The 23,825-nt window shown below is 37.7% G+C and overlaps 1 protein-coding gene across 13 annotated transcripts; it reads right to left on the bottom strand.

Moving 5' to 3' along the window:
• Positions 1–2,706: 2,706 nt before the first annotated feature.
• On the bottom strand, positions 2,707–23,641 carry THNSL1 (threonine synthase like 1). 13 transcript variants are annotated; one of them, XM_072651746.1, is made up of 4 exons: positions 23,552–23,641; positions 22,387–22,468; positions 21,756–21,873; positions 2,707–5,813 (listed from the first exon to the last, which is right to left on the bottom strand). In XM_072651746.1, exon 4 carries the CDS (start codon positions 5,763–5,765, stop codon positions 3,531–3,533), a length of 2,235 nt encoding a protein of 744 aa, XP_072507847.1. In that variant the 5' UTR covers positions 5,766–5,813; positions 21,756–21,873; positions 22,387–22,468; positions 23,552–23,641; the 3' UTR covers positions 2,707–3,530. The 13 variants fall into 13 exon arrangements, with proteins under 13 accessions (XP_072507847.1, XP_072507844.1, XP_072507846.1 ...); XM_072651743.1 differs by lacking the exon at positions 23,552–23,641 and adding an exon at positions 23,048–23,142; XM_072651745.1 differs by lacking the exon at positions 23,552–23,641 and adding an exon at positions 16,398–16,468 and having other exon boundaries at positions 2,707–15,314; positions 22,387–22,936.
• Between the last annotated feature and the right edge of the window lie 184 nt (positions 23,642–23,825).

Raw genomic sequence — 23,825 nt, 5'->3', positions numbered from 1 at the left:
CTGGAATGTTCTCCCTTTTCGCCTATGTATCCTGGCTTCCTTCAAGACAAAGTTCAGGACACATCTACAAGAATCTTTCCTGGTCCCTCCTACTGACTATGTTTCCTCTGAGATGACTTCCCATTTGCACTCTATCTTTCATGTACGTAGTTGTTTTTATGTTGTCTTCATTAGAATGTGAGCTCCTTGAGGGCAGGGATCTTGTTTCTGCCTTTGTAACCCCCAGCATTTACCTGGTTTAATAAATGTTTGACAAGTGTCCTTACTGGGCCAACAGTGGCATAACAAAACAAGTGGTGATGAGTTTCTAAGTCACTCTCAAGGTAGGAGAGAATGTAGAACACCTTCTTATTCCCAAATTGACCTATTTCAGGGTCAAATTCCACTCTGACACTCCATAGATCTGAATGACCAATAACAATACCAATTCAAGTGATAAGCTATCTTGAAGTAATATAATGAAACACCAGAAGTCAGGACTTTCTGGCTTCCTAGTTTCTTAGGTAACTCCATTCCCAAAAGAACATGCTTGATGCAATATAGCCCTTTACCCACATTCACCAAAGAGCTGGTAAATATGAATGCTGATCATTTTAAGAGAACTGAAAATTGCCTCATTTTTTTAAAGTTGTTTAAATTGGATAAAAATATTTATAATTGAATCCTTTGAAATGAAAGAGGATAACCCCCATATCTAAGAATTACATATACTTATAGGGGACAGAGGAACTGGTTTTATGAGTTCACTAGTATATGGAACTGCCAAATGAGGAAACATCCTCTTCCAGGACAGATTGTTACCTTCTCTGCAACTCTAATCTCAGAGTGTTGTCAAGAACACTGAGTGGTTAAGTGACTTCCTCAAGATCACACAGATAGGTGACAAAGGTGAGACTTGAACCCACATATTTCTGGTCCTCAGAATCATTCTCTATCCACTCTGCCATAATGCCTCTCTATCTCTATAAATGCAACACCGACAACACCTGAGAAAACGTCTTATTTTTATTATCTACAGTCGTATTTGCCCCAGAACTTGTTTTGATTGGCAATTAAAACAGCTAGGCAGATTTCTGCACTATTTAAAAATTGTAAAGAGGGTTAGACAATTACTTCACAAATGTAAGATGCTCCACTTCCAGGAAGATCACCTCAGTTAAAAGAACACTAGCAAGGAGGAGGATCAAGACAAAAGAGGGGTTGTGAATACTCAAGCCTCATTATTTTTGTTGGGGTTTTTCAGTCCTGAAGATGTCTTCCCTTTATCCTACTTCACTCTTGCTGTTCAAGTCCTGCCCATTCTTCAAGGCCCTTTGTTTTATAAATCACTTTGTCTGCTTCAGCTTGCACTGATCTTGAGGACCACAGATCTAGATTCTAGACTAGGGATAATGTGACCCTTTAAATGAATCCAAACTTCACAGAACAAATCCTTTTATTAAGGGTCAACTAATTAAGGGTTAATGAAAGGATTTGTTCTGTCAAGTTTGGATTCAAAGGGCCTCACTTGAGGACTCAGAAGGTCACAGTTCCCTACCTGAATAGACAAAGGTCACCTAGTCCAACCCCTTCACTTTAAAGCTGAGGAAACTGAGCCCAAAGGAGGTTAAGTGATTTGTCCAACGTCACAGGAGCCTTCACCTAATTTTACACTTGTGACATTTTTATAACATTCTCAATTCATTTAACTTTAACACCTTTAAAAATAAAATGGAAATTTCTCAATGGAATAAATTGTTTTATACTTTGTAGCTCTTATCCCCAACCTTCACTGAGTAAGACAAAGTCAGCAAGGTGGAATGGACTAGGATACAGAAAACCTGTTTTCCAGTCTTGGTTCCCTTATCTTGGACAAGTCAATTCATTGAACCCATTTCCTCAGCTGTAAAAATGGGGATTTATATCTGCCCTACCTACCTCCTATAGGCTTATAACAAACAAAATTGAAAACCTAAGTTTGAAAGGAGTGAAACACTGGGCAAGTGAAAGGCATCAGTGATAATTGCTAAACAAATTCATATTCAATTATTTTTCTCAATGACATTCTATATGGGGAAGAGTATTAGACATGGATTTAGAAGAGACCTGGGTTGAATCCTGCTTCTGACACTTGGTTTTTATGTGACCATGGACAAATCACTACTTTAACCTACTTTTCTCATCTACAAAAGGGAAAGAAAAAAAAAAACTTGTCGCCTTTACCTTAACAAAGTTGTCATAAAGTTCAAACAAGATAAGACAGGCCAAGTGGTTTTCAAATCACAAAATGTCATGTCAGTTGTTAAGTGCATCAGTATGAAAATTATTTATACCTTTGAGGCATTTAAAGTCATGATAACAAGAAAATTATAGATGAACCTTTTTCTTCAGTATAAATTTACCAAGATAAGCACCAGTCTATATTTTCACACAATTGTCTTAACTTCCAAATGTGTTTCTGCTCATTAATTTTTTTAAAAATCCCACACCATTATGAATTTGTAATGTATTTTTTCCACGTATAAAGGCTATCAGGAAAATGAACCTCATATTAGGAATGCCATCTTGTGGTTGGGACCAGTCTATTACACAAAATGAAAGGCAAATTTTCATTTAGAAAAATCCATTAATTCCATAATAATTCACAAATCCTATTACAAAAACTTCATGAACATCTGCATTTTATTTATACCACAAAAAATGTTGAAGGAAAAAAGGAACAGAAGATAAATTTTCAACAAGTTTATTGGGATATACAAAGTTTCTGGTTTCAAACAGTTTTTTTCTGAAACGGTAAAAAATTATACTGCTGTATCTATTCAAATATCATTAACTTTGAAAAACACTCTCCTACATTAAGATGAGAAATTTCACTTACTTATCCACTATTACCAAATGTAATTTTGTAATGCTCACCATTTATTAACACTAAATTACAACAAAAGAAATAATGCCTATAATAAACTTGGCTTTCAAGGTCTATCATCCCAAAAGATCCCAATGGATCTACACTGCTAAAGCAAGTTGGAGAGCTAAACAACCCTCTAATTAGACTGCCAATTCAGGTAATTCTAGCCAAGTATGATTCCTTCAAGACAAAAAATGCTGGCCTAATCCTGTTGGATGAGTTCATCATTCCCTGGGGTCAAGTTAGGCATTTTTTGAGGTGCATTAACTTTCTAGTCACTAGAATACCAATAAATGCTAACAGATGTGGCATTCAACAGCAGGACTTGAATATTCTAGTTGCCAAATCACTAATGGAAACCAGAAATCTTAGCTCAGTTAACAGGGGCAAAGAATCATCTTTCATAAGCATGGCTTTGATTTATGATGACTACCACAACTACAGCCTGGCAGTCTAAGCATTTGTATATTGTTTCCAGTCAGCTGTGTACTTAAGATCCTGAAGAGTATCTGCAGACACAATACTTAATTCTAGAAAATATGCATGAATTACTGAAAAAAGAAAACATGGCAATTCCACATGTAATAAAACTTTTGTAATAAAACATTTATTAGCTATAATGACAAATATTCAATATTTTTGCTTAGAAAACTTTCATGAAGTGATTTCGTATGAGTGTTTCTACATGATCCTTCAGGTTATTCACATCAGGGGCACAGACATGATATTTTGGCTCTCGTTGTTTTATACTCTCTAACAAGGCTTCATGTGGTGGAGGCAAAGCATTGTATGAACTCAGTAAACAAAGTTGACTTGATGAAGTCTGGTTTATATCTTGAATCTTTAAAGCCTGCATGATAGCAGGAGCAAACTTAGAATAATGAGCTGTGGAAGCCAGGATCACTGGGCAAGTTTTATCTTGTATTCTGTCTGCAACTACTTTAGCAACAGCAGTGTGAGGGTCTAAGATGTATCCTAATGTATGATATGTAGAATTAATAGCAGCCAGGCAGTTCTCTTCAGAACACCAATCAGCTATGAAATCCTGCTGAAGCTTTTCAACTAGGATCTTTTCTAACTGAAAGTGCTGCTGACTTTCTAACTGTTGAAATAATTTTGTCATCAATTTTCCATCTCTATCAGTCACAAAGTGTAAGTGTCGTTCCAGGTTGGAAGATTTCAGAATATCTATCGATGGAGAAAAAGTCTGTACCAGTTTCCTTTTCCTTAGATCATAGTGTCCTGTTTTTATAAAATCAGTCAAAACATGGTTTTGATTAGAAGCACAAATAAATTTTCGAATAGGGATTCCCATCATTTTGGCATATACTGCTGCTAATATGTTTCCAAAGTTTCCTGTGGGAATACAGACATCTACTGGGTTTCCAAAAGAAATAAATCCCTGATTAACAAGATCAAGATATGCAGAAGCATGATAAATTACCTGAGGAAGCAGTCGGCCCCAGTTTATAGAATTAGCTGAACTCAAGGTTGTTCCATATTCTATTGTAAGAAATCCAGTAAAATCAGAATCATTAAACATTTTTTTTATAGCTGTCTGGCAAAAATCAAAATCTGATCTGACACCTACTGCCCATCCATTTTCTCTCTGACTTCCAATTATTTGTTCTTTCTGAAAATCACTTAATCCATTTTCAGGAAAGAATGTGACTGCAGCTACTCTTTGCTTATCACTGCTAGTAAGACGACTAAAACCATTTAATACAGCACTCCCTGTGTCTCCCGAAGTAGCTACAAGGATCAAATAATTACAAGTTCGAGGGATACAGTGTGCAAACAGATGTGGCATTAGTTGTAATGATAAATCTTTAAATGATCCTGTTGGTCCATGAAATAATTCCAAAACAAACTGATTGCCTGAAAGGTGCCTTACGGGGGCAATTTTAGAACAGGTGAAGTTTTCTCCATAGGCAGTTTCAATCATTTCTCCCAACCTGAAAGCAGGTATATCAACAGGATGTATACATCTCTCCAATATCACCTGTGCTCTTTCTATGTAAGTTGCTCCTATTAAGCTTTTCCATTCTACACAGCTTAATTTTGGAAATTCCTTCTGAGGAACAAAGAGCCCACCATCAGAAGCTAATCCCTCAATAACCGCATCACTAAAGTATTTTGCGGAAATTTTTTCTCCAGGATGTTTGGATTTATATCTGGTTGAAACAAATGTTTCTGAATCTACATCTTGATACCTCTTAATTGCATCAAATACTTTATCAGCAATTACCTCTATAGATGCTCCATCTTCACAAAATATACGAACATCATACCATTTTTTATAGAATTTTCTCCTATATTGAAGTATTTCTTTTAGAGGCATTCCAGAGTTCTGGCCCACAATTCGATCGATCTTCATTAAATTCAGACGATCTAGGATATCTGTTACAGGTACATCCAGATACACAACTATTCCATTCTTCTTCAGATGGTGCATGGTAGCATCATGCATTGGATTTGACCCAGAAAGGGAAATTATAGTTCCAGATGTAGAAAAATTTAAAAGCACTTTTCCTTCCTCTTCTAAAAATCGCTCATTACCAACATCCTTCAATTTTTCTGCCACAGTCATATTCCACGTTGTTTCAAGAATATCATTGTCCACATCTATAACACTACAACCTAGTTTCTGACTTATGATTTTGCCCACTGTTGTTTTTCCAGCACCAGGAGGTCCCATCAATATAATATTTTTATCTCCAAGAAGAGAATGGGTTGAGAACAATGACTTCCTTAATTCTCTAAATGCAAAGGTCCTTGGAAGAATCAACTTTAGGTGTCTGTTTGCTTTACAATGTATAAGAGAAACAAAGGTCTTGGTTATTAGTTTCAAATGCTGACACCGTCTAATTTGAAGCATTCTCTTTGTACTTTTCTGTCCAGGCCAACCTGCAAATGGGCTTACACCCTTATCAAAAACAAAATTTTTTTAAAGAACCATTAGTTACTAATAGCAACAGGTACAAAATCACATCAGATAGAAGAAAATCATGAATGTAAATCAAACCAAAATATATAAGCCTTTCAAACTTAGGATTCCAAGTATTCCTAACAGGTTTAATGGTAAATGGTAAATCTTTATAAAATACATTTTACTTCCTACGATGCACAACTGAAAATATTTTATATACAATATTTCATAGTTCATGAACAGTTGTTAAAAATTATGCTAGCATAGGATTAGTATTTCTTTTGCTTCCTTACTTGCATATTCCTGAATTATCTGGAATTAGGACACATATAACACAAAATAGTGATAACATCCTAATTACTTACAAAACACAAAAACTGAAGTGTAATCTCTAAACCTACATACAAATATATTCCTTTTGTTACATTAGCTGCAAGCTAATTTTATTGTCAAAGCATAGCCAACACTCAATTTGCTCTGATCAAAGAAAAAGCAAGAGCCTACTGTACCAAAAGTATTTCTTTAAATTATTTCAGTGGTAAATTGAGTTTTTTAAAAGGAAAAAATACTGTAAACTTTTACTATCAGGTCCAAATAATTTAATAACTTTATTTTTTAATCAAGGTCTAATGCTTATTCCACTTTTTGCTCCATTTTTTCTTGAAGTCATGAGCAGGTATTATTTCTCCAACTAAATGGTGACAGATTTGACAGGAACTCTGCATTTCTATGTGTGAACAGAAATTTACTATGAAGAGAGAACAGTCACTCTAATTTGGAAACAGTGCTGATGTATAGGAAAATAATTAACATATTTCATAACATTCCTATCCTTGTTCTTAACAAATGTAGTAAGAAAGACCCAGATTCAAATACTGTTTCTCTAACTGTATGATCTTGGGCAAGTCAAGACCTCTTTAGACCTCAATTTTTTCACATGTAAAAAAGGGGGCTAAGTTAGATGATTTCTAACATTTCTTCCAATTCTAAGCCTATGATCAATTAAATATAAAAGCAAAAAAATAAATTCATCACACAAATTTTACTCAGAAATAAAATTCTTTTAGTACCTTATTTCTAGTAAAATAAAAAATAAGGCAAATATTTATTTTAAAATATCTCTTTCAAAGTATATAATAACAACATAAAAAAAATAATCAGGTGAAAATGTCTGTAATAATCTTATCTCTGCTGTGACCACCATCTTTTATTTAGGTTGCTCCAAATAATCATTGGAGGAAACATGGGACCAAGTCAAATCCCAAACTTTCTCCAAAGTGACTGCCAAAAATGTCTGAATGTAATTCTGATGACAGAGGGCAAAGTTTCCCAGGCAAAGGTTGTTCTGGGATCCAGATGGATCCCGTAATTCCCCATTCTTTTTAGAAGACTGATTACCTTTGGAAATAGTCCCATCAACAATGCAATAGTGTTCTGTCAGCGTTTCAGAAACTGTATTTCAACTTACAGCAGTAGTTAGAGGTACTTACGCTGTCAGGCAAAAGTAGCTTCACACAACTGTATGACTGCTTTTTTTCTTTATAACACAAACTAGAATTCAACTAAAGTATATTAAGATGCTACATTATAGTTTTAACATGTCCTAAAAACAACTTAAAAGTTTTCTCTTCTATTTCCCATTTACTAGATGTAGCCAAAATATTACTAAAGTAAGGACTTCAATAATACAACAATCCAAGATTTCACTGCTATGACTACTTATTCCACTAACTCACATCATGGCCCTTTACAATAGTCTTTAAGAATTGTGACCAAAAGATTCACCACCCTGCAGACAACCTGGTGATGAATTTCTTCAAACTTAGTGAGACTGGTCCCTAGATAACAAGTAGTCCATCACAGGGCTTTATTTGAAGCCCTTTCAAATTAGTGGGGGCAAATTCACACAAGCTCTGGCAAGTATGACCTTTAAGAACTCCCTCCATGCCACAATAATGTATCTTAACGACGAATTTAATAGAGGACTCATTAATTAACATAAATTAAAATAACTACAAGCTGACTTTTGATTTAACAAATTAGTTAAATAAGATAAGAAGGAATTCATTCCTCTTTGACTTTTCTTCAAGTAGTACATGTTTCATTTCCACCAAGCAATCTCTTTACATAAGAAGGCCAGGAATAGATCTTAAATGAACTGTGTATCTTTCAAAGTCAAGGCAATCTTTCTGATAAGCCTGAGTGTTTAAAACAGAAATATACATTAAAATTAATCAAAGTTAGCAGTATGTAGGGCTATAAAATTTTCAAGTTATTCTAGGGACATCTACTTTAAAATGTAAAAACTGAGACAAAAAATCCGTTGAATTTATCTGTTTCTATCTCTACTTAACTCTATCCTGTTAAAAATCAAGACATTATTTTCTATTATGTTCAAATGAATACAAAATATGTCATAATGTGATCCGGATTTGCCACATAAAAATGAGAATGGCACAAAATTGTTACTACATAGAAGAAATCTCTACTTCAATAAATGATGAAACTCAACACTATCAATATGAGATAAGAAATATGAGAACTCCCATGTGTACCAAAACATTTTAAAATTTGGCCTTTCCTGACTGATGGAGAAAGTAGTATAAAGTATTTGGTATTAATCTAAGGAACCCTGAGTAAACTGCATTTTATTTCTAGGCCTTAGTTTCCTTACTGGTGAAAAGTAATTTTACTACATGATGTCCATGGTCCCTTCCAAATTAAAGACCTGATGAAAATCTGATTCATACTTTTAAACTACCTCATCACAACTTCACGAAAGCAATCTACCACAGAGACAATCTAAATGAATATTTCAACAAACACACATATGTGTTTAGCCTAGGAATCGCCAAATATCTGGCTATTAAACTACTTTTATAAATTTCTGTGATTTTATGAATTCACATAAGATTTATAAATCTTACATGACTTCTAAATTCTAAAAGTTAATAAGAAAAAGATAAGAAACTTGCTTACGATTATGCTTGTTATTGGAACAATATATTAATTCTTTGGTATTACTTTACAAACCATTATAACAATATTATTATGAGCACCATTCATTTTGATAAGAAAATAAAATTGTCTCGCAAATTTTCCTTTGCTAACATTAGTTGTAAGCAGATTGTGTTGTCAATACAGTCTGTATTCAATTTGCTTTAATTGAGTCAAAAGCAAGAAGAGGGAACATCAAAAGTATTTTAAGCAGTTTTAATTATACACTAAGTTTCTATTTTAAAAGAAGAAATACTAAGATTACATTAAGTCTGAGAAATGTGATAACACCACTTACTAATCAGAGCCTAGTCTATGTCACTCTGCCTTTCTCTTGGTGTCATGATGGTCATGAACAAGTTATATTACTTCAGTTAATATATCTGACAACAGGAATCCCATAGTAGATGCTTAATAAGTGATAGATGAATGTCATATGAATGAAAAACATTTACTACGAAATGAATGTTACCTTTATTTAGAAACAGTACTAAAACTTAAGTTTAAAAAGTCTAGTTCTCCTCTATTTTTAATGTTCTTACACTATTCTTTTGCTTCTCCTGCCTGACATAAACAAATGAACCTGAGGATTAATTTTATCGCTACTTCTTACTATATGACCGTAGGCAAATCAACTACTTGTTTTTTCCACATATAAAATGAAGGGGTTAAATTACATGTCACCTCAAGATCCTTCTAATTTTATAGCTATATAGCCAACAAAATGAGTCCTTAGACATTTTATGCTCATCAATTTCTCCACGTTAATGGAACCATTTCCTCAGCGTGGGGCCCTCTTTACATAATATAAATCACCAAGTACGTCTTCTCGTCCTTTGAGATCCTCCTTCGTTCCCTCCCATAATTCCTCAAATACAACTCTTCAAGATGCTTGAAGTCTGCTTTTATCTTTCATCATTTTGTGGTTACAAGCACCATGCTCCATATGTTATCCTGCACTCAGTATGTGACCAGCCTCCTTCCTTTTCTGATTATATGTTTCCTACATAATTTTTATCCTACTTCTTGTATACAAGTCATCACTGGCAATATGAACATCCATCACATGCTTTCTTTGGAAATTATGACATCTTGTGATTCACAGTCATACAGACCACATGAAAAATATTGGTGTTCAAGAAATTCATGGTTTTCTACATAATGGTTTTTTGTTCTTTGTATACTGAAATGTTTTATTTTTGTTGATTATTAATTTTATAGTAAAAATGGAAATTCTGAAAAGAATATTGCTGTTTAAAAATGAATATCAACAAAAAATGATCCCTGAAAATAAAACATAATTTTCCAAATGTCATTTATCCTGTTCTCCTTTTCCTATTTCAACATCCAGTTCATAATTCATTTGCAACATCAATCCAACTAATCAAGAATTTTACCTACTACATTGTCAGGTGCCATGCTAAAAGGCAGGAATAACAAAAAAAACTGAAAACAGTCCTTACTCTAGGGAGGGGAAGGGAGGGGAGGAGAGAACAGGAATTTTGGGAGGAAAAGCAAACACTAAACAAGGTGAACCAAGAAATGCTTTGCATCAGTGATATCTGAGCAAACCCATCTTGAAGCCAAGAATCCTAAGCAGCAGCAGTGAGGAAGCACCTTCTCTGCAGCCAAGGCAAAGTCTCCTTTCTCCAAGACAGGAGATATGACATGGCATATGACCAGTATGGCTGGACTATATACAGAGTTTACGAAGGGTAGTAAAGTCCAAGGAGACTGCAAAGGTGGAAAGGAAGTAGGTTATGAAGAATTTTAAATGTCAAAGAGGAATTTACATTTGGTCCTATAGGTAAGTCAGTGGAGTTTATTGGTGTGATATGGTTAAGCTGTGCTTTGTAAAGACCACTTTGGCAGCCATGGGGAGGACAGTTAGAGTAGGGCAGGGGTGGGGAACCAGCAGCTTCGAGGGCACATTTCACAGAACAAATCCCTTTAATATTAGGATTTGTTCTGTCAAGTTTGGATTCAGTCAAAGGGCCACAGCTGAGGACCTAGAGGGCCACATGTGGCCTCAAGGCCACAGGTTCCCCACTCCTGGAATAGAGGAAGTCTTGAGGCAGAGAGACCAATTAGAGGCCATTGTAATAACCATACTTATGAACCAACTCAGTGGGCTGCCTTCTCATCCCAACTAAATGTCATAGCTTGGACAACGGATGTTCCATTTAGTTTTTCCTTTGTTAAATTGATCCTTTTGGACAGTTTTTGGATCTCCCCAGACACTCTGTATTATTAATGGACTGGACCATGCCATGTGGCAACAGGGGAACCTGGAAAATTTCACCATCTATAGGAAACTTCATCAAAAAAGTATTGAATAAGGTGACACCTGGGGTTGCAACTATGAAGTAATCTTACAAAACAGAGACACAGCTTTCAGGCTTACAAAGTAACTTATGTGCATTATTCAGTCTAAGACAACAACCCTGGGAGGTTGGTCCTATGAGTTAGGATTGACCTTATTTTAAGATGAGGGAAATAAATGACATACTTAGAGGTGCTCAGCTAGACAGTGGTAGAGGAGTCTCATTCAAATCTAAGTTTCTCCTCCATCCAAGTCCAGAACATCTACTAGATCATGTAAGTCTCATGGTGTATAAGCAAAATATATGCAAGAGACACATTTTCTGGTCAAGCTTTTAAGATTAGATTTTTGTCTCTTGGCATTTTTTTTTTAAATAATCAAGAAACAAAGGTCAATTCTGACTGTGAAGATGGGATCTGCCATAGAAAACTATTTGCAAAAGACTGTCCTTTCTCTTACTATGTTTTTATCAAGGGTAGGTCTCCCCTACAACAATTTCAATGGGTAAGAGCACGAGACAAGCATTACTAATGCCCTCACGACTGCATTCTTTGGATAAAAACAGCATTCTTATTTTTCTCAATCAGTGTCTTCTCTGCTTTATATATTTTAAAAATCAATCCTTCAACACTTTCAGCACCGTACCACCTCAAGCATGGTATAAAGGAAGGCATTAGGAGCTGAAGATGTGAATCCTGCTTCTGACGTCCTATGACCTCGAACGAGTCCCTTAATCTTTAATGCCTGACCAGAGTCCTTGGAAGGCTCAAATAAAGGACTACATGGAAAGCAGTTTGCAGATTCGAAGAGCTGCACCAGGTCAGTTCTTAGTTGCTTCCTCTAATCCTCCTGTTCTTCCTAACTTCACCTTCCTCAGTACCATGGTCACCAGCTTCAGATGGGGTGGTTTGGCTTTGCTGCAAGACCAGTCCTTGGGGCAGACCCTTATGCTGCCCATCTGAATTCAGCATGCATTGAGATCTAGAGGCAGTGCGGTACTGAGGAAAGAACCATGAGATTTAGAATTGATAGGAACCATAGACATTATCGAGTCCTTTCACTGAGTAGGCTGATGCTAGGAGTCAAGAGATGAGGGTATGAATCCTGATCCATTCAGATTTAATTTTTTACCACCTTTCCCCAAATTCAATCCTTTCATAACATCTGCCAAACCAAGAACAAGAGAAATTTTAATGCCCTTTCCCAGTTCATGTTCCCCAAGGCTCTCTCTTGGGTCCTCTTCTGTTCTCTATATTATCTCATTTGGTGATTTTACCATCTCCCAATGGTTCAATTATCATTTCGATGGAGTTGTTATCCAGACCTTTATATCCAGCCCTGAGCTCTTTCTTGAGACTGTTTCACAAGTGAGACAGAAATATAATGTCTCCTCCATACTTATCTGAGAAGATGATGAGGTCCATCAAGATCATTCTAGGTCACTACCAAAAGTCAGCAAACTGGAACGCTAAGGTTTACAGAAAAAAAAGTTGTAGGTCTACACTGAATGTGTACATGTATTTATGATGGCTGATGGCATAATTATCTACATGGTAGCTTGGTAGCTCTCAAGCTAAAATTAGACAAGGATCATAAAAAGACCCTTGAACACAAAGCCAAATCTCACAGAACAGGAAATGAAAAGAGGAAATATAAGGAAGAAACTAGTAAGAACATGTAAGAGATAGGTCCATTGTTATTAAGGATGCAAATAGATTTAGAAGATCTTTTCTATCTTTATCTGTTGTCCTACTTTCATCCATGAACAATCTCAGAATCAAAGGATCATATATTTAGAGTTGAAAGGAATCCTTGGAGGCCATCTACTCTAACTAATACGTCTTACAGATGAGGAAAATGAGACTGAGAGGTTGGATGATTTGTCCAGGATCACAGAAGTGGGGCTTGCCTCCAGGTATACTTTGTTTCAATTCCAGTACTCTATCCACCACACCACATTACCAGTATAACGTCCTCTTTTAGGGATACCGCCAAAACTTGAACTTAAACATCAGGTTCCTATATGCATCTCAAATTCAATATGTTCAAAACAGAACTGTTAACCATTTCTCCAAACTCCCACCCCCTTCTTCAGAACTTTTCCTATTGAGGGCTCCACATCATCCTTATTCATTCCATATATCCAAACTTGATTATGCGCTTTTTATCACATGATAATCTTATTTCTTGCCTTTTACTTTGCTATCACTTGTAACTGGAATGCTCTTCTTCCTGAACCCCACTTCCTGGCTTCCTTCCCAATTCTACCTCCTAGGACTTCTTTTCCTGTCTCCCTTTCTCAGCCCATACCTTGCCTCTCAGGTCACCCTCTGTTTAATAACTACTATCTAGTATTTATTCATATTGTTTATGTCCTGTATGTAGTTATTTTGTGTGATTCCATTAGAATGTGAGCTCCTTGAGGGCAGAGGCAGTATTCACATTCTTTATGTCCCTCTGCATTTTGTTTCATCCTCCAAAAGGGAAAAGGGAAAAGAGTGAGTTCCCAACATCTGAGTCTTTTCCTCCAGAGCTAGTTTTCTTCTCAACTTCACTCCACAACTCAATGACCAGATTTTAGCTGAGCTTTCTCTACAAATTTTCCACTCCACTATGGCATTATTCTCTGAAGTGATACTGCTTATAATTTTGCATTATCTACCTTTAGTCATAGATAAATAATTCATCATTCCATACCCAACCTACTGATGATAAATCTGACTCCTCTAAAAACTGAAAATATACTCGACTTATTTCATGTGATTTTTTCATTAATCTTTTCTTTAATTACAGCGTAATATTACAGAGCTCAAATTTATGTATATCCCACTTTAAGGACTGAGGAAAAAACACAAGACTGGAATAAGAGAAAATGTAAGCAAAGGGATATTAAAACTGATCTAGTCCAATTCTCTTATTTTACAGAAACACTGGCAGTCTGTGAGAAAAGCTGAGACTTCCTTAAGGGCACAAACTAATAGCAAAGTCAGGCTTAGAAAATGTCTCCCCACTTGCTGACCAGGGTCTTTTACAATTTATCTCAATAATAAAGTAGTAATCATAGTGAATAACAGATAACTCTGTATTATTTCCACATATGTACACAAATTCTATTAGACCTGCATGTTCTTGATATACAATATGAAACTATGTTTTATTTTACTAGAAAGCAATCAAAATCAAAGAACTCCAAACAAAAAAAATTCAAGCACAATATTAAAGTATCTATTAAGTTACATATTTATCTTCTTTCCTAGGCATATAAGCTTAAAGTTTATCAAAAAGCATATTAATTTCAATGATCATTACAAACTCTTCCCAAAAGGCATATATCAATCAAAAAATTATTTTAAATGGATTGGAATGAACTTTATCTATTATAATTAAATGAATTACCTAATTTTAAATATCTCAGGGATCCTTCACAATCCCTATTAGTCAAAATACTTTCAGATCTATCAATATAAAACCTCTGCTTCAAATAAAAGCATTCTTCTAAAACAGGGGTTCTTAAATCTTTTTCTGGTATGGACTCTTCTGGAAGTTCAGTGAAGCTTATGGACCTCTTCTCTGAAAAAAATGTTTTCTTTTAAAAAAATAAAAATATCAAAATTGAAGCAAATGCTAAATTTCACTTAAAGAAAAATAGAGATCTTTCCACATCCAAGTTCAGAGATCCCATGAAACCTATCCACAGACCTCTATACAGGCCCATGAACGTCAGGTTAATAACTTCTATTCTAAATCATTAACAAAAACCACTAGTCAGAACACTGACTTCAGGGACTTGTCACCACTAAAATCATTCTACAGTGAAAACTAGCTTCTCAATTTAGAAGCTTTTTTAAATGAAAGAGATGCCTACTTTTCATCTTAAGTACTCTCCTATGCTTTCCAGTGAGCAATTACAAAACAAAACATGAAGCTCCACTGCCACTGACTCTCCCAACCCGAGATCCCCTCTGCAAGCCCCATGGTTGTTCCTCAAGCCCAAGAGACGCAGCAGCTCCCAGACATGAAAGGATGAGCACAGAGGCAAAGAGTGCAGGCCATGGCTGCCGCTGCACCAGCACATGGGAATCTGAGATACCGGCAATATCCACAGCTTCTGCCACTTTCCTTCACTGGAGCATCAATAAGTGACTAAGGCTCCTCTGGTGCTCTTATTTGGGGGTCTCCTGTTAACAGTATTAACAATGAAATTGAAGAGATTTGGTGACAATGTTAATCAATTTTAAAGTTCCAGTTTTTTAGACAATACCACATCAGGCTACTATCATTACCTGAGGGAGGCCAGAGGGTAGTATATATGTCTGTGCCAGTGTAGGTATGTGTCAGCTGTATGGCTGGGGGGGATATGCATATGAGGTATGGGTATGCTGTGGGGAGCATGCAAGCAGAAGCTAAAAAAAAATTTCCTAACACCCAAAAAAAACTTGCCCAAAATATGTTCCAAGAGTAACTAAGGGGAAGGTTGGAAGGAAGGAAGGAAGGAAGGAAGGAAGGAAGGAAGGAAGGAAGGAAGGAAGGAAGGAAGGAAGGAAGGTAGGTTGGTTGGTTTTCTCAATCGCTATTTTTAGGGGTGGTACTTACTGTCACCCATCTTTGGCTCCTTAATCAGTTCTCTGCCTTTCCCTTCCGCACTCACAATACTACTAGCCTAATTCAGGCCCTTATAACCTCTTACCTGTATTATTTTAACAGCTCCCAAACTGTTCTCCTTTTTCCTCAAGTCTTTCCCCTTTCCAATTCTAACCTTCACACAACTGCCAAAACAAAGAACCCCCAAACTTTCCAGTGCACAGTAGGATCACATAATTCCCCCTACTCAAAAATAGTGACTCACACAGAACTAAACACAAACTTCATAGCCTAGACTTTTTAAGGATCTGCACAATCTAGATCCAACCAACCTGCCAAATTTTATTTCATAATGGCTCCTGCCCCTTTCAGGTCCACTATGTTCCAACAAAGTTGAACTTACTACTTACGTGACTATTGTTTATTTATTTCTCCTCTCTGCAACTGTTTCCTCATTTGTAAAATGAAGGAGGTGGCCTAGATGATTTATGAGCCTATCGACTCTGTTTCTCAATATCTCTAAGTCTTATCCTCTCCCACCTTAATACATTTTTGCAAACTGTCCCCTATCCCTTTCTTTCACACCTGCAACTGCAGGAATCCTTCTCATCCCTAAAGATCTGGTACTCCCTCCAAACTTCTCCCTAGTCATTAAGAAACTTGCTGGAAGGAATCTTTACCTCTTCAAGTTCTCCTAAAGAAACTTAGTAGCAGTCTAGAAATTCTCACATTCCAATGAAATACACACCACCTAATATAGCAAGATAGAAGAGAAAATGTTTTGAGCATGTCAAAAAATTTTTTTAATTTATTATCTGGTTTTACAGGCAATAACAGTTGTTTGGTGGGGTCAACACCACAACTCCCTCCAGCTGTACACGAGTGCTATCTTTCAAAGAGGATATCACTAATCTATAATTACTAGGACATGGACATTTCAATTGTCGTAAAAGTAGTGAGAGGTTCTTATGGAGCAACCTTTATTTAGTCATTCAACTCGCTTATGAGAAAGCATAGGACCTGATCACATGATGGAAAGGATTAAATGATTTTGTAACAATTCCACCCTCCTTGCAAAGGCTGTATTAAGCCTCATTATCACTTCAATATGGCATAAATTCTTGTTTCTTCCATTTGTACCTGTGTCCTCAAAATCTAATACAATGTTTTACCCATAGTTGCTTAAAAATGTTCAATCAATCCACAATCATTTATGAAGTGCCTAGTTTATAAATGGCACCTTGTTAAGTGCTAGGGGTACAAAGACAAAAACATTAAAGGCCCCACCTTTAAGGAGTTTACATTCTGACAGGGTGACATGTACATAATTTTTTTAAGTGTATTTTTTAGATGGTAGCTTTGAGAGGGAGGGATCAAAAAAGGCTATACACAGAAACAGTGACCCTGAAGCAGAGTTGATTCCAAAAGGCAGAGGTGAAAAGGAAGAGCATTCCAAGCATGGGAGACAATTGCTGCAAAAGTGGAGCATTATATGCAAGAAACAGAAAAAGGTCAGTATGGATAGCCTGAAGACCACTTGAGGGGAGTAATGTATATGACAACTGAAAAGCTAAAAAAGGAATAGGTTGTCAAGAGCTTTAAATGCCACACAGGGGAGTTTATAGGCACTCGTGTGGGGCATATATTGGAGCAGGAAGAGACTTCAGTCTAGGAAACCAATGAGGAAGCTAACTGCAACTGTGTAGATGAGAAGTCATTAAGGGCTTGAGCTAGTGCAGTGGCAGTGTGACAAGAAAGAGGAGGAACAAATACAACAGATGCTGGAGAGGCAGAAATGGCAAGACTTGACCACCAATGGGATACAGCCAGTTAAGTTTCATCTCCCATCCTTAGAAGGTTCTTTTTTCTCACATTTGACTTTTGGAATCAACTCTGCTTCTGGGTCACTTTTTCTATTTGAAGCCCTTTTTGATCTCTCCCTCTCAAAACTGCCCTTTTTAAAATACACTTTTTAAAAACTATGTCCAAGTCACCCTGTCAGAATGTAAGCTCCTTGAGGACAGAGAAAAAGAGAATAATGGAGATGCTGTGAACTTTGGTGAGTTAAAGGTGGTGCTGCCACTGACAGCAATAAGAGAGAACAGAAGGAGGGACGGGTGAGCATGGGGGAAGATAAAGCTTTCAGTCAGCCACGCTGAGTTTCAGATGCTCTTAAAAGAGAGGTGTCAAATGTAACTGGGAAAGCTCCCAAGTGCACTCTGAACAAGATTAAAATGTAGTTGGGAAATGTTTAACAAAACAAATAAAATGCCATCAAGTATCAGTAATATTAATTTGTGGTTTTCTAAGTCAGTATGAAGCCTATTTCCATTTGCATTTGACACCAAGGCCTTAGAAAGAACATTCAGTTCAAAAGGTCCAACATGGGGCAGCTATGGGATGCAGTGGACATGGCACTGGCCCTAGAGTCAGGAGAACCTGAGTTCAAATCCAACCTCAGAGACTTACTAGCTGTATGAGCCTAGGCAAGTCATTTAACCCCAACTGTCTCCCCGACCCTTCAAAAAAAAAAAAAAGGTCCAACAGATAGTTGCTAATGTGGGATTAGAGCACAGAGGACAAACTTCAACTGGCTAGTACAAATTACTGGGGGTAATTTGCCTAAAGATAGTAACTGAACCCACAGGGACTGATGAAGGAACCAAACAAAAACACTGAGAGAAAATCAGGTCCAGGATAGTACCCTGGGTCATAGCCACAGTTTGTGGGCATGTAAATGATAATCTAGTAAATGAGGATGAGGAGACATTGAACAGGTAGGAGAAATGGGAGAGAGCTGTATCAGGAAAACAGAGACAGTAGGAAATAGTAAGTAGTCGAAAGAGTCAACAGCTGCAGAAAAGTCGAGAAGTGAGAGAATTGAAAGAAGTTCATTAGCTTTAACAACCAGATCATAATTGCTGAACTTCTGTAACAGTGGTTCTCAATTATGGTCTGAAGACCACGGAGAGTAAAGAAGGGTCCTCAAAATAGTAAAATGTAATGTAACATGTAATTCCAAGCTATTAAGGAGAAAAAAATAAAAATAGTATTATTAGCCTGACTTTATAACTGTAAACCAACTAACTATAGCTATAAAGCTCTGAACAGAGTTACTAAAGTAACTGAAATAATGGTCAAGAGTCCAGAGCTTCTTAACCTTTTCTGTGTCATGACCTCTTCTGGGAAGTTTGGTGAAGCCTATGGGCATCTTTTCAGAATAATGCTTTCAAACACATAAAATAGACAGGAAACCAATGATAATGAAATACTTATAAAAGTATTTTTAAAAACAAGTTCATAGACCTCAGACACAAAAGAAAGCTTTTCTTACATTATCCTACAACCCTCATTCCTCTGCTGTGATATAAAATGTTGAATAACAGAGCCAACATCAAGAACTGTACACTAATATTAGACATTCACTGTATTGCTAGGTCGATCAAATCAATCATAAAGATACATATATGCAAATAGAATATATGGAAACTGAGAGGAAGAGGGGATGAAAACCTTAATTACCACAGATAATTATTCAGTGGACTCCACGTTTCTGGTCTCTCCCCTATCCAAACCACCCTTCACACATCTCTCAAACTAATATTCTAAAGCACCACCACCTCACTCTCCAGCAGAGGTATATCTAGTGGCTCTCAAAGGCTGACATTGAAAGCCCTTCCTAATCTGGCTCCAGATGATTTCACATTCCTCCCTGTTACAGATCACATTTCACTCCATCCAGTACACTGTCTCCCCTTTACAAGGTGCCTCTTTGCCTTTGCCCAGCATGTCCCCTTGTCCCTTCCATGCACTCCTCACCTGTGTCTGTAGAATCCCTTTGAGATCAAGCTAAGGTGTCATCTCCTTTCATTAATTAGTGCTCTCCAACTACTTGTACCACTGAAAATCACCTTGTATTTTTCTCAGGGGGGATACAAAGTTAAATCCTTGTTGAACAGAATTTCTAGTTTTTGCTTAAAATAATTTTCATTTAAAAGTCCACAGAAAGATGAACTTAAAGTGTTAAACAAAAGATACTGGCAAGGAATAGAGGTAATTGAAAGCCACTGGCATGATATAATCACAATCTTTTAAATTTTTTGTAAATAAAGACCATGTATTATATAAACTTGCTGATATCTTCAACACTTTAGCTGATCTTTGATAAAGATACTGAGTAACAATTTTTCCATAATCCTTACTGTAATAAATTTCAAGATAAAGTTATTAAAAATGTATATTTAATGCTTAGATTTTTAACACTAATGACTAGTAAACTGAAATATTAAACTGAAAGGAATTGCTTAAGCATTAGGACTATCAGAAATTAAATCAGGGCTGCAGTGTGGCTTCATGAATGGAGTCCTATCTTTGATACTTCCTGGCTGTGTGACCCCAAGCAAGTCACTTATCCTCTCCATGCACCAGACACTAAAACTAGATCTACAGTACAGTTGATAATCTGCTTAGAGGGACCTTCCTCACCAACAGTTTTCTACATCAATGAAATGAAAACTCCATGGCACTCCTTTCCCTTCAAAATTAATTCAATTAGTGACCCAATTAATTCAACCTGAATTATGAAATATAGAGAAAACATTTTCTTCATGAGGTCTAATTCATTCTAATTAAGAAATACTTGGCAATATTCTAAAAATCAGGAAAGTTCATTTACTGATTCTGTTCTATAACTAAATAATAGCTGACTTTCACCTATTACTTTAAACTACTTGATGCACATTATTTCATTTGTACCTCACAACAACCCAAGTACTACAGGTATGAATATTCCCATTTTACAGATGGAGAAACTCAGGAACTCAGTTCAGAGAGGTTATATGACTTGTCCATGTTCACACAACTATTAAGTATTAGGAGCAGGATTTGAACCCAGTTCTCTTTTGACTCCAAGTCCAGAAGTCTTTCCACTACACCATTCTGTATCTCAGGAGAGAAAAAAAAAATAATTGCTTAACACAATATAGTGTTCTTTATAACATTTAAAACACATGCTTATTTTCCTAAAATATTAGGTTTGCAGTTAGAAAAACATTCAAAATAATAATAGCAGCTAGCATTTACATAGGGCTTTAAGGTTTGCAAAGTGTTTTACAAATACTGTCCCATTTTATCTCATAACAACCCTGGGAGGCAGGTGCTATTCTTATCACCATTTTACAGATAAGGAAACTGAGACAAGTAGAAGTTAAGTGACCTGCCCAGGGTCACATAACTAGTAAATGTCTGAGATTAGACATTTGTTATTTTAAAGAGAACCTTCAAAACGTTTGTTTTGGGTTGATGATGATGCAATAGCAAAAACATATTCCCAAATACCCAAGGACAGTCTGTTAAGGTGAAACTATTTACTTCCCAAAGTATCTTCTTTGTAAATAAAGACAACATATCCACTATGTGCCTTCTAAAAGAAAATACACATTCATCTGAGTTATGAACACAGTGAGCATCACTCTTTAGGAAAAAAACAATAAAAACCCTTGAATACAAGAAAACTAAATTAAGTCCATCCTTGTCATCATCCTTACTCTCCAAATGAGATAGCAAATTTCTTAATCTTTTGATGCACCAAAGAAGTCTCCCCTGGGGGAAGGGAGGAATTTGGGAAAATACTGTTCCATTGCAACTTTCCATTACATTCTAGCCCCAAAAGAACCTAAGTCCCTTGAGGACAGGGGCTCACAATTCACATTTCGTCTTTAAGTTCTCTGGCACTCAAGAGTTCTTGTGGCATACAGGAGGCATTTTTAAAAGTCTGATTATCCCATTTACTCAAATCAGTACCATAAGTACTTAAATTCAGTTACTGTTTTTGTTTCTCCTTCATAATGCTCTTCTCCAGGATTAAAAAAATTAAATAAGACATAGAGACTAGAACTTCAAGTACTTCAAGTACTAGAACTTCAAGTCAAGAGTGACATCAGTTTAAAATATAAAAAGCTCACAGAGTAAGGTAAAAATAAAATTTAAAAAAACCCCACTACCTCCATTCCAATTTACAAATAAATTAAGTGACTTACCTAAGGTCAACTCCAAAGTCAGTAGTGAATAAAAAATAGAAACTGAGCCACAACTTCAGTCCACTGATGTAAGGAATTATTTCCCAGCTTCTTCCCGATGGTGACCAAACTGATTAAACTAGTGAAGAGATGTGAAAGTCAAGTCTAAGTTCATATACTATTTAAACATAATAAATCAACATCAGAGTTAGAAGTCTAGCAAGAAGTCAAATATTGAGACTGTAAAGAGTTGTGTCAATGATTCAAGTTGGAAAAAAGTTGACTAGCTTTATAGAAAATGATACTAAATAAAGTGGTTCTCCTCTTTTCCAAATCGTCCCTATTTACAAAGCCAGTAAAGGCTATCCACTTGAGCTAGTGGCAATTATAGTATGATTAAATCCCAAGAGCTTGGATTCCACTTTCTCAATTCCAATACTTAATAATCCTTTGCCACTCTCTACTAAGTTGAAAATCCGGTCCAGCGGGGGCTCATCTTTAGACCCTAAACTTAACTGTCAGCAGCACTAAACCAAACAAGGAAACGTCACGTGCCAGGAGTCTGATACTGTAGCACAACAGTCTGATACTGTAGCACAATAGTCCTAGCTTTCTTAGGGACACAGAACAATTTCCAAATAACGCGTCCTACCTGTAGCTGGGACCATCACTTGTGTCTCTCTCTCCAAGTGGTTTTTCAGTTACCTGGCATGAAATCTGCTCCAGGTCTGGGGCTGAATGACAAGCCGGATCAGTACTAGTCAGGGATTGACCAACTCTCCCCAGTCCAATTGGACAGGGCCCTGAATTCTGCAGCCCTGTCCACGCCCACCCACAAGGTTCCTTGTCCACGAAGCCATTTAAAAATGTATCCACATGGAGGGATTTCACAGATAACACTACGGAGCCAAACAGTCTTCTCTCCTACTCCCGTGGTACCTTACTCACCTTGGAGAAACCACCATAACACCGGCATGACTTACTTGGCGCCTTAAATTTATCTCATCTGACTATTCAAACGTTCAGCTTACCTCCAACATCTAGTTACCTGGGAGATTTTAAAGGGATGGCTGCTATGGGGGCGTCGCTCTACAAACGGGCGCTGCAGCACGGCGTTCCGCCGGGCTCGGCTTCCGCCTTATTATTAAAATGAGGACAGGTGAAACTGGACAAGGCCCCCCGCGATGGGAGGGCGGGTCGGACAAGGGGGGAGGGGGCTCCCGAGGCAGCCAAGGAGGGAGACCCTGCCAGGTAACCGCAGAGGGCTGCGGGGCTGTGCGTTTTCCGTCTGGCTTCCTCCTCAAATGACTCACCCAGAGCAGAATGGGGAAGGAAAGGGAAAAGGGAAAAGGGACATCCAGCGGTCCTTCCGACGCTCGAGGAACCACGACGCTTCTCTACGTGGCCACGAGCTCGGACCCAGCCCCCACGACCGCGGCGCGCGCCCGGGTAACGGCTCCGCCCCCTGCGCGCGGCGCACGCCCCCTTCGGCCCTAGCTCCGCCCCGCCCCACCCAGCCCTCAACGGTCTTGCGCTCCCGGATGCGGCCTACTGTGTTCCGGCCGCCCTGCGCGCCTGCGCAGAGTCGAAACCCCCGTGGGTGCACCTGCGCTCCTCTGCCAAGTTCACCCTTCCCCACAACCCTTAGAGTCTGGGCCCTTAGGCTCTTCCTGGGCAACGCCTCTCGCTCTCTCCCATCTGCCTCGCTTCCATCACCCCCCCACTCTACACTGCGCCTGCGCCAAGGAGTAATTAAGAAGCACTCGTTACGCCTGCGTGCAGGCTTCCCTTCTACGAATAGGTCTGACAGCTCCTACCTCCGAAGAGCCGGAAAGAAACAAATGTATCCGTATAATTTGGGAAAAGAGGGCTGCGGTTACGTTTTCCCCTCCAGAGCCCTGGAGGGCCTCGGCGCTCCGGCCGGAGAGCAGAGAACCCCCCGCTTTCTTCGCTCCCCCTTCCCCTCTGTGTTACCGGGTAACGGTTCCCATGGCAACCGCCGGGACAACAACATCGAGCCCTCCTGGAGAGGGTGGCCACCGCTAGAACCAGAGGACCGAGGCGAGGGAGGCAGCCGAGGCCGGGGGCGTC

Source organism: Notamacropus eugenii, chromosome 3 (assembly GCF_028372415.1).
Source record: "Notamacropus eugenii isolate mMacEug1 chromosome 3, mMacEug1.pri_v2, whole genome shotgun sequence".
In the NCBI taxonomy this organism is placed as follows: domain Eukaryota; kingdom Metazoa; phylum Chordata; class Mammalia; order Diprotodontia; family Macropodidae; genus Notamacropus; species Notamacropus eugenii.
This window is presented reverse-complemented; position numbering and strand designations above follow the sequence as displayed.